This window comes from Neomonachus schauinslandi, chromosome 8, assembly GCF_002201575.2.
Source record: "Neomonachus schauinslandi chromosome 8, ASM220157v2, whole genome shotgun sequence".
In the NCBI taxonomy this organism is placed as follows: Eukaryota; Metazoa; Chordata; class Mammalia; order Carnivora; family Phocidae; genus Neomonachus; species Neomonachus schauinslandi.
In genome coordinates, this window is record NC_058410.1 from 69480942 (window position 1) to 69493112 (window position 12171).

Below are 12171 nucleotides of genomic sequence, written 5' to 3' on the forward strand. Positions count from 1 at the left end.
AGAGGGGAATGAAGAGAGAAGGTGCCTCCCCACCGAGGGTAACAGGAGTCTCGGGAACACCACCGCATCCTGAATGGTAGTTGAGGAACAAGACAAGCTCACAGACATGAACATCAGCTCGAGAGGACATTAAATTGATTCCCTATCTGGGTTGTGTAATGGTGACCTACATCTAGATCTAGATTTGTTAGGAATGCCTCTGTCCATAGATTGTCACTATTAAAAATAACCGCGAGCTTGATTAGGCAAAAACAAAGGGACTATAAACATACTGTGTTTTTCTGGGTGTGCCCATGTCAGGAAATCATTTTCTCTTTGGCTCAATGAGCAACATTTTATTCAACGTTAGAGACAATAGTTACTCAGTTCCTGTGTTGTTGGAAACAGAATGGAGATTTCTGTGCATACGTGGAATCTGGAGGAGATGAATATAATCCCACATACCAAGGGACAAGAAGCGGAGAAATCCAAAATTTCAACATACCCAAGCCACTTTTATAACTTTGTATACTCCACAGAGCAGAGTAAAATCCTTGGGGCTCCACAAAGCTGGGAAACAGTGGGGTCTAGATCAAGTTATTGAATTATTTTACCTTGACAGAATCACTGCAAAGCAGTGGGAAACTTTTGAGGCTCTTCAATGACCGGACACAATTAGAAGTGAAATACTTTCAAGAAATAGCCTTCTTTATAAAATGTAGATCAAAAAGCTCAAATTTAGAAAGGTACTCTTGGATAATTGGGTGTGATTAAGGATAGAAGCTTCAGGTAATTGTTAAATGAATGTTTTTTCATTAATCTTTAAAATCAGGATTAATCAATTGTCGTATTGCTGTATTTTGGCTGAAAATACAGAAACAATGACCCAATGATTTGAACCTTTCTCATTTGAGTTTATTAACAAATATTCCCAGTGCTTTTCGCCAATTCCTCATTATTTTAAATACCCTCCGACTTTGCAAAATATTTTAAGATATGCTGGATCTAGTGACATTATGAAAATCTTTTTCTCCTCAAAATCTATTTGATAAGTTTTCATCTGGTTAAAAGGTCAGCCTTTTGAGAAGTAGGAATTGAGAGGGAACTTTGCGCATCTCAGCCACAGCGCTCACAGAAAGATGCCCGTCTGGGCCCAGCAAGTGCGTGTCACATGAATGACTACTGGCGTTCACAAGGGATTCGTTTTTCTTCTTCCCTTTGATTTGTATTATTTCATACATCCTGAATTTTAGGGTTTAGACTCTACAGATCGTCAGTTTCTAAGCGTGGCTCACTTAATCTGAGCTTTTGAACCTCAGATGAGCCTGGACTAAGGTTATGACTTTGTAATGAAACCTGAAACTAAGCAAGTATCCCCTGGTTTCAGTCTCACTGTTGAAGTCGTCATAACTTCAGGGCATAGGAAGCATGGGTCTGGCACATCTCAGAAATTTGACTTTTTTTGAAAGACAAGTCCACTGCGTGCACAATAATGGACACCTTGGGCCTAGCTCTTCTAGAGCTGCAAAGCCAGCAATCATCAAGAATCCCTTCTTGTGCCACGCCCCAGGTCCTAATTGTCCTTCTGCACCTTTGTCCTTAGTTTAGCAAGTTCTTCTTCTAAGCTTTTAATATGTTCCTTCAGGGTGGCCTTGTCTTGCTGGGCCTTCTGACTGGCTTGGCTTCGTGCTTCCTCAATCTTCCTTTCATACCACTTTTCCATCTGGGTAGAAACAGCCTCAAAAAAGTACTGGGTAATCTCCAGAGCTTGGGAGGCATCTCGAGTGTGAGGGGCAGTCTGCTCGCTGCCTGTTGCTGGTGGCGGCCCACAGGGGTTGCTGGGTGCTGGGTGCTGGGTCCGATGCCTTGTTTGCCCGCTTTTCCCAGACTTCCTGGTTTGGGTGCCTCTGTCTACACAGGGCCCAGCCTGCTGATCACATTTGGCTGCCTCTTTCAAGGGTAGCAAGGCTGTCTGGACCTTGACATTCCTCAGCCGGGAACCCATACAGTCTGAGGAAGACAGCTCCTGCTGTGTTCTCTGGGGAGCCGTGGGGTTGAAGGCCTTTTCCTTGGGCCTCACCACCTGAGGAGAACTGTCAGAAGCCGCTACTGGACCTGCAGTGACCACTGATTGATCCACACCTAGTTTCAGAAGAAAACAAAACCACATTCACACAGTCCCGTGGCTCTGGGTCGGCATTTCAGAGTCCTGGTTAATCCTGTCAACCATCAGCCTTCCCAACTGCCAACCACCATGTGCAATTTCTCCTCTGCCCTCCCCACTTCCACTTCCCCCCGATGATCATTTTGGCTTGTCAGGGCTTTCACGGATTAACGACACTAGTGGCATCTAAGCCAAAAAAGTTGCTAGCCTTGCCTTTAGCCAGTTAGAAAGCTTCGAAAGCTCTGGGTAATTTTGTGATTGCTAAGGATGACACAGCTCACCAAGTATCTCCAGAACAGAACTGGGTATGCATAGATGAGAATGAATCTGCCCATTCCCTAATTTCTGGGCCTTTTCCACACCATAGCCCCAGTTACTAGCTCTCTATACCCAGAGCTCCAGCCAAGTTCCATAACTAGACCTAGCATGAAAAATTTGCCCAGGATTTCCCCAATGTTATGGGCACAAAGAAGATAAAACCACGGTTCCAGAAATGGGCTATAATAACAATACACATGACATATCAAAATCCCTCACAGAGGCCTAATTACGAAGGTTCTAAATGTCCTCAAAATTAGCACTGAGTATAATCACTGCGGCTAATGAAAAGACACTTTGCTTGAAAGATCTCTATCTAGCACCTGGGGCTTCAATATATGAACTGCTGTTTATGGAGGTTTTACACAGTTGGACAAAGGTCAAAGGCTGATCAAGTAGAAAGCAGCTCAAGGGCCAGGGCAAGGACCCTGCTGAGGAGACAGATGTTCATTCCTCACTCTTCATCTTTGGGACCCACTCTGACACCATCAACATTGTACCTGAAACACTGCTATCACCAGTCAACAATTCTTGATTATTCCTTTATTCAGAAATGTCTGAATACTTAAATAGGAGTACCTTATTACCATATAGTAACTGAAAGTACAGCAGTAACCAAAGTAAGTTCTTAGCCCTATAGAATTTAGAATCCAGTGTTTTCCACAGCCCTATGCTAGGGGCTGCCTTTGGATACAGCAGAGAACAATCTCGGGGGGTTTTACCACCTTTGGATGGAATGGCTCTCTCTGCACACGCGTTACCTGTAGAGGACTCGTAAGTAGATGGTACGGATTTGGTCCTAGAGGCCCTAGAATCTCCAGAAAGCTTCAGCTCCAGATTCTGAATCTTTAACATGCACCAGGTTTTTAATTCATCCACCAATGACATCTACAAAAACAAAAACAAAAACAAACCCGCACAAATGATTAGGTGAACTGGACATGTGGTTTATGAATGAAAGCATCAAGAGTGGACTCTTCAATTATGAAAGTTCAGGATATCATCCTGACAAGCCTAAAAGCTGTGGATTTCCTCCACTCCCACAGCCACACAGCCTTCTCTGCTGCCCTGTGTAGACCAGGATTCACCCAGCACCAAACCTGATAGTTTCTATAATCTTTGAGTGACTTAGGGCAAGAGACACCTTGAACACCCAAAGCTTCCCAAATCGTACAAATCAAGAATTTTTGGCTGTTCAGGAGCATGAACTCTCACACACTCAACAAGCACTCATTTTATGTGTGTTGTTCTTAGGTAGGCGAACTCCCCAAGGGCAGGAAACAACTCTAGCTCAACAACAGAGCAATGCCTAACAGATGCACAATACATTGAAGAGATTCCAAGCAGAGACCACATCTTCCCCAGCGTATTCTATGAACGTTTCAGTCTCCACCAATTACCAGAATATTCAGCAACAAATGGACTGAACTACATGTTCTTTTCTATTCATTATATAAATGAATAAAAGGACATGCTACATAATACAAATGCTTTTATGGGTTCTTGGCCTCTGGCTTTCCAACGATGGGTCCAAGTCTTAACTCGGTGGAGAGGTGTAGTAAATACCCAGCTAACGACGCATCCTGGTTTTCACCTGTCGTTTCTCCCCCTCGTGCTTCTCGGTGTCTGAATGCTGCTGCAGGCGGGTCACGCACTCTGTTCTCTCCGCTGCGAGCCGCTCGACCATCAGCTTGTCCAGAACACGCATCTAGGATTCAGCGGGCAAAGAGCACAGGACTGACATGATCTAAGGATGGGGCGCGGACTCCTGACTCCTGAGACGGGGCTCTGGGGGACCAAGCAGGGGCCAGAGAGAACAGAAGCAAACCTCCACTTCTCTTTTATCCTAGTTTCATCTAGTATTCATCGAACTCTAGGTTTTCACAATCCCTCAGCATGTTTCTGTGTTATTCAAGGCTTTTTTTCCTCATTTGTTAAAGTCCTAAGGGGTTGAAGAGACTGAACACACAGTAAATCTACAACATAAGCCAACAGACCTTGTACATAGAATTTTTATATGTTTTAGAACATTATTTCCAAGACTATTATTGAAAGGAAAAACTACTTCTAGAAGTATGCAACTGTACCTGATCTTAATTATCCTTTCTATTAATTTTTAACACCCCACCCTTAAATGTTAGTGGCTGCCTGTGAGGCAGCAAAAGCAGCTGAATGCTCAGCGCTTTTATCCAGTGTTCTTAATGAGCCAACCCCCTTAGTGCTTCGCTGAAAGTAGTCAAAGCAAGTGTGAAGAAGGGCGGGGAATTAAAGTGTGTGTGTCAGAGAACAGATGATTGACATTTCCCATAGGGCCCTAACACCCAGGAAAGCCAAACTTCCACTGCTTTGACAAGGTCCAAACAGGGGAAAGGAACTTTGTTAGCAGGGGCCAGCCCACGAGGGCTCGCTGCTGAGCTCTCCCGTCAGGGACACCCATGATGCTCAAAACACTAATAGAGCAGTAGGTTCCGGAGATGTGGTGAGCACCTTCTGTTTCGTTCCTTCAGCCCTCATGTTTTCCTGTGAGCCGCTCTCCTGTTTTCTAGGATTGGCCTACTCCCCTACCTCCTTATCCTCTGTCAAGAGCAACCGTGTTGACAGAGCTTTGTTCCAGGGCATGGCTGACTGATTCACGCAGGAGTGCCTGACTCGTGCCACACCAGGGTCCTTTACCTGTGGTTAGGAATTAGGACGAAGGTTCCACACCCCCATCTGTCACCCTCCTTGAAATGAAGCGAGGTCCTTGAGAAGATCCAGCATTTATCTAACACATTTCCTCTCTGGGCTTAGGCTAGCCGAAGTGGGTTTTATTTATAAGACAGTCTTAACTAATATATTATGGCATTAGGAAAAGATTTCTTGAAGGCGCTTTCCATGAAATACAAATAGCAAATAAACCCAAAATGTTCTACCTCACCAACAAACAAGGAAACAAGAATTAAACAGTATTCTTAATTCGACAAAAACTTTAAAAATGGTAATATTAATGACAGCAAAAGTTTGAGACAGAGACTCAATTTATATCCTATCCTGCCTGTTGGATATAAATTCACACAACCTTTTTGTTAAGTAGATTACTAATATTTGTCAAGAGCCTTAAACATATTCTTAACTCTGGACCCAGTTATCCTAAATCTGAGCAAATAACTTGAAAAGCAAACGTTTACGCATGGGGCACCTGGGTGGCTCAGTCGTTAAGCGTCTGCCTTCGGCTCAGGTCATGATCCCAGAGTCCTGGGATTGAGTCCCACATCAGGCTCCCTGCTCAGTGGGGAGTCTGCTTCTCCCTCTCCCACTCCCCCTGCTTGTGTTCCCTCTCTTGCTGTGTCTCTCTCTGTCAAATAAATAAATAAAATCTTAAAAAAAAAAAAGCAAACATTTACGCACATAGATGTCCATCATAGCGTTATTTATAAGAGTGAAAAACTATAAGCAACTTTAAAGTCTAATAAAAAGGAATAGTTAAATAAACTGTTGTATTAATATGCTGGACTATTATGAAGCAAAGGACATGGGAAAGTGCTCAGGACATCAAATTAGGTGAAAAAAGCTGGAAGCAAAAATATCTAACTTAAGGTGACCTAACTTAAGGTTTCATCTAGTATTCATCGAACTCTAAGTTTTCACAGTCCTTGAGCATATGTTTCTGTGTAGTCAAGCCTTCTTTTTCTCATTTGTTAAAGTCCTAAGGGGTTGAAGAGACTGAACACACAGTAAATCTACAACTTGAGCCAATGCAGACCTAGTATTAAGTTAACCTAAGGTGTAACTTAGGGAGGTGGGTGGGGGTTTGGGTGAAATAGGTGATGGGGATTTAGGAATGAACTCCTTGGGATGACCACAGGGTGATGTGTGAGATTGTTGAAACACTCTATAGTACACCTGAAATATAACACTGTTCACTATACTGGAGGTAAAAATAAATAAATAAACCATGTACTAGACAAAAACAAATGATATGTTTAGCTCCATATACAGAAGAGTACATTGTCTTAAATAGCACAACAAAACTCAGGATGTCGAAGACATTACTAAATTTAAACATAGTTACAAAGATGACAAGGGCTCTTCGGGTCCAAGATGGGGAGGTCGTAAGGCCCTTAATCTCCTCCACAGACCCACCAAATCTACACCTATTTGTAGAGCAATTCCTCCTAAAGCCCTGGGGGATGACTGAGCAGTTTCTATGCCACAGAAAATAAACCATATAGAGAACAGCAAGGCAGAGACATGGTACCAAAGGGACCCCCCAACCCTGAGCTGTAGTGCAGAGAGTACTGAGCAAACGTGGAAAGATTTGTCTGCCCTGGTGCACAGAAGAAGAGCCTGGATGTAAAAGGGCAACTAGAATACAAAGGCACCAGAGCCCTGCCAGATGTCGGGGGAGCCGTCGGAAAGCTCTCGAGTCAGGAGGGCCGGCAAGCACCAGAGTCTCTGTTCCCCCATCACCTTGATATCGCAGATGGGAGCAGGGCCTGGGCACTCCAGGCATCCTGCCACGTCAGTGGGCCCTGCCCTAACCCACACCAGCCCGAGCTGTCCCACCAAGGCAGCCCCAGCATGGCACACACGTGGACACCCTGGTCAGTGCTCACGACAGCTCCAGCCATGTTGCCAAGGTGACACGGACGCAAAGCACCTTGGACACTCCAGGCCCAAGTCGCTCCAACTCCCAGTGACTTGCCAGAGCACACTCAACACAGTGCCCTGAGACCTCCCCCCCACTCCCCTGTGGCTCCAGATGACGTGCCAGGGTACATCCCGTGAAGAGCACCCTGCAACACATCACCTTGCACCCACTTCAGCTTCCGCTGGTCTGCCAGGGCACCCTCCTCATAGAGAGCTCTGGGACATCCCTATACCCACACTTCAGCTTCAGCTGACCTGCCATGAGGCCTTTGGCACAGAGAGCCCCAGGACTGCCCCAATTTGCACCCACTTCAGTTCAGGCCATGCCACTAAGCCCCAGACCACCGCCCACCCCCGCCAGGCCACACCAGCCACAGTTCTGCCAGCCAGCCAAAGTCACCAAGCATACACACTCTGCAGAGTGGATTACCATACATAAGACCATTCCTTCAAGTTTAGGATAAGTAGCTGTTTTGCCTAATTCTGCCCAAGAAACAAAAGCAGAAAGTCAAGCAAACGAGGAGACAGAGGAATATACTTCAAACAAATGAACAAAACAAAAGAAGAACTAAATGAAATGGAGGTAGCCAATCTGCCTGATAAGAGTTCAAAGTAATGGTCTTAAAGATGCTCACCAGCTGCACAGAAAAGGATTAATTCAGAACCTCAACAAAGAAACAGAAAATATAAAAAGAACCAATCAGAGAAGAATATAGTAACTAAATGAAAAACACAATATAAGGAACCAACAGAATAGAGGATGAGGAAGAATGGATCTGGAACCTGGAAGATGAGGTAATGGAAAGCACCCAAACTGAACAAAAGAAGAAAAAATAATTTTAAAAAATAATGAGAGGTGAAGGGATCTCTTTGACAACCACAAACATTTGCATTATAAGCATCCCAGAAGGAAGAGAAAGACAGAAGGGGACAGAAAACTTATGTGAAGAGACAGCTAAAAACTTCCCTGAGCTGGGGGAGGAAAACAGACACCAGGTTCAGGAAGCACAGAGAGTTCTAAACAAAATGAACCCAAAGGAGATCCACACCACGACACATAATTAAAATGTCAAAGAGTAAAGATAAAGAGAATTTCAAAAGCAGCAAAAGTAACTAGTAACATTCAAGGAAACCCCAATAAGGCTATCAGCTGATTTTTTAGAAACTTTCCAGGCCAGAGGAAGTGACGTGATATACTCAAAGTACTGGGAAAAAAAAACCTACAACCAAGACTATCCTACCCAGCAAGTTTATTATTCAGAATCGAATGAGAGATAAAGACTTTCCTAAACAAAAGCTGAAAGAATTCATCACCACTAAAACAGCCTTACAAGAAAAAAAATTTTTTAAGATTCCATTTATTTATTTGAGAGAGAGAGAGAGAACACAAGCCAGGGGAGGGGCAGAGGGAGAGGGAGAGGGAGAAGCAGACTCCCTGCTGAGCAGGGAGCCCAACACGGGGCTTAATCCCAGGACACCGGGATATTGACCTGAGCTGAAGACAGATGCTTAACTGACTGAGCCACCCAGGTGCCCCAACTTTACAAGAAATTTTAAAGAGATCTTTTTAAATAGTAAAAAGTCCATAATTAGAAAATTATGAAAAAAAGAGTTCATGAGTAAAAGCAACATACAGTAAAGGTAGTAAAGCAATCACTTTAAAACTAGTATGAAGGTTAAGAGACAAAGAGGTGAAATTGTATCTTTAAAATTAGTTAAGGAAACTCAAAAGAAAGATACAAAATGACAACATACAAAAATATGGAGGGGGTCAGTAAAAATGAAGTTCTTTTTGAATGTATTCAAACTTAAGTGACAATTTTTTTTTTTTTTTTTTGAGAGAGAGCATGCATGTGCACATGAGTGGAGGATGGGGCAGGGAGAGAGGGGGCAGAGGGAGAGCAAGAATCAAGCAGGCTCCATGCCTGGTGCAGAGCCCAATGTGGGGCTCGATCTCATGACCTGACATGATGATCTGAGCCAAAATCAAGAGAGTTGGTCACTTAACCTCCTGAGCCACCCAGGCTCCCCAAGTGACCATCAATTTAACATAGACTCTCTACAATTACGAGGTTATATATGAATCTCATGGTAAACACAAACCCCAAACCTAGGATACACACACACACACACAAAAGAAAGTGAAGCAGAACACTAAAGAAAGTCATCAATCATAAGAAAACAGAGTAAGAGAGGAACAGAGAATTACAAAACAACAACAATAAAATGGCAATAGGTACATACCTATCAGTAATTAAATGTAAATGGTCTAAATGATCCAATCAAGAGACAGAGGGTGATTGAATGGATAAAAAAATAAATAAATAAGGGGCGCCTGGGTGGCTCAGTCATTAAGCGTCTGCCTTCGGCTCAGGTCATGATCCCAGGGTCCTGGGATCGAGCCCCGCATCGGGCTCCCTACTTGACGTGAAGCCACTTCTCCCTCTTCCACTACCCCTGCTTGTGTTCCCTCTCTCACTATGTCTCTGTCAAATAAAATCAAATCTTAAAAAAAAAAATAAGACCCATCTATTTGCTGCCTGCAAGATACTCACTTCAGACTTAAAGGCACATAGACTAAAAGTGAAGGGATAGAAGAGATTCCATGCAAACAGAAGGGAAGTGGGTGGAGGTAGCCAAAGTAGCAATACTTATAAGAAACAGAGACTTCAAAACAAAGACTGAACAAGAGACAAAGAAGAACATTACATAATATTAAAGGGATCAATCCAACAAGAGGATTATAACAATTGTAAATACATATGCACCTAACCTCAAAGAACCTAAATACATAAAGCAAATATTAGGAGACAAAGGGAGAAATTGATAGTAATACAATAATACTAGGAGACTTTAACATCCCACTTACATCAGTGGATAGATCATTCAGATAGAAAATAAGGAAATTGCCTTTTTTTTTTTTAATTTAAAGATTCTATTTATTTACCTGAGAGAGAGAGAAAAAAACTCACAAGAGCAGGGGGAGCGGCAGGCAGAGGGAGAAACTGGCTCCTGGCTGAGCAGGTAGCCCAGTGCGAGGCCCATCCCAGGACCCTGGTATCATGACCTGAGCTGAAGGCAGACACTCAACCAACCGAGCCACCCAGGAAATGGTCTTTGAACAATACATTAGACCAGATGGACTTAACAGATATTTATAGAACCTTCTAACCAAAAACAGAATACACATTCAAGTGCACATGGAACATTCTTCAGAATAGATCACGTGTTAAAACAAGTCTCAATAAATGTAAGATGACTGAAATCATATCAAGCACCTTTTCTGACCATAAAAGTATGAACCTAGAAATGAAATACAAGAAAAATAACTGGAAAAAGCATAAACACATGGAGCATAAACAACATGCTACTAAACAACCAATGGGTCAACAAAGAAATCAAAGTAAAAACAAAAAATATATGGAGACAAATGAAAACGAAAACAATAGTACAGAATCTTTGGGACCAGCAAAAGGAGTTCTAAGAGGGAAATTTAGGTAATATGGGTCTACGTCAAGAAACAAACAAAATCTCAAAACAATCTAACCTTACACCTAAAGGAACTACAAGAAGAAAAAGCCCAAAGTTGGAAGAAAAGAAATATCAGAGAGAAAATAAATGAATCAGAGACTAAATAAAAATAGAAAAGATCAGTGAAAACAAGAGCTGGTTCTTTGAAAAGGAAATTGATAAACCTTTAGCCAGAATCATCAAGAAAAAAAAGAGGACCCAAATAAATAAAAGAAATGAAAGAGGGAAGTAACAACTGGCACCACAGAAATACAAAGAATTGTAAGAGACTTCTACAAAAAATTATATGTTAACAAACTGGAAGAATGGATAAATTCCTAGAAACGTACAGTTTTCCAAAACTGAATCAGGAAGAAATAGAAAATATTAACAAACCAATTACTAATAATGAAATTGAATTGGTAATAAAAAAACTCCCAAAAAATAAAAGTCCAGGACCAGATGGATTCACAGGTGAATTCTACCAAACATATAAAGAAGATCTGAGGAGCCGGGGTGGCTCAGTCAGTTAAGTGTCTGCCTTCAGCTCAGGTCATGATCTCAGGGTCCTGGGATCAAGTCCCACATCGGGCTCCCTGCTCAGCAGAGAGTCTGCTTCTCCCTCTCCCTCTGCACCTCCCCCTGCTCATGTTCTATCTCTCTGTCTCAAATGAATAAATTAAAAAAACTTAAAAAAAACCAGACATCAATGGAACAGAATAGAAAACCCAGAAATGGACCCTCAACTCTATGGTCAACTAATCTTTGATAAAGCAGGAAAGAATATCCAGTGGGAAAAGGACAGTCTCTTCAACAAATGGTGTTGGGAAAATTGGACAGCCACGTGCAGAAGAATGAAACTGGACCATTTCCTTACACCATACACAAAAATAGACTCAAAATGGATGAAAGACCTAAATGTGAGACAGGAATCCATCAAAATCCTAGAGAACACAGGCAGCAACCTCTGTGGCCTTAGCCGCAGCAGCTTCTTGCGAGACACATCGCCAAAGGGAAGGGAAACAAAGGCAAAAATGAACTATTGGGACTTCATCAAGATAAAAAGCTTCTGCACAGCAAAGGAAACAGTCGACAAAACCAAAAGACAACCAACAGAATGGGAGAAGATATTTGCAAATGACATATCAGATAAAGGGTTAATATCCAAAATCTATAAAGAACTTATCAAACTCAACACCCAAAGAATAATGCAATCACGAAATGTGCAGAAGACACGAACAGACATTTCTCCAAAGAAGACATCCAAATGTCCAACAGACACATGAAAAAGTGCTCAACATTGCTCGGCATCAGGGAAATCCAAATCAAAACCTCAATGAGATACCACCTTCACACCAGTCAGAATGGCTAAAATTAACAAGTCAGGAAATGACAGATGTTGGCGGGGATGCGGAGAAAGGGGAACCCTCCCACACTGTTGGTGGGAATGCAAGCTGGTGCAGCCACTCTGGAAAACAGTATGGAGGTTCCTCAAAAAGTTGAAAATAGAGCTACCCTATGATCCAGCAATTGCACTACTGGGTATTTACCCCAAAGATACAAATGTAGTG

At 42.6% G+C, this 12171-nt stretch overlaps 1 protein-coding gene across 1 annotated transcript in view; it reads right to left on the reverse strand.

The window, feature by feature from the left end:
* Positions 1-340: 340 nt before the first annotated feature.
* Positions 341-12171, reverse strand: part of ANKRD6 (ankyrin repeat domain 6) — a 138912-nt gene continuing 127081 nt past the window's right edge. Inside the window, exons 14-16 of the mRNA XM_021693299.2 lie at positions 4056-4169; positions 3223-3349; positions 341-2121 (exon numbers count right to left, since the gene is read on the reverse strand). Coding sequence (XP_021548974.1) covers positions 1553-2121; positions 3223-3349; positions 4056-4169 — 810 coding nt within the window. The 3' untranslated portion in view covers positions 341-1552. The remainder of the gene's footprint in view (positions 2122-3222; positions 3350-4055; positions 4170-12171) is intronic.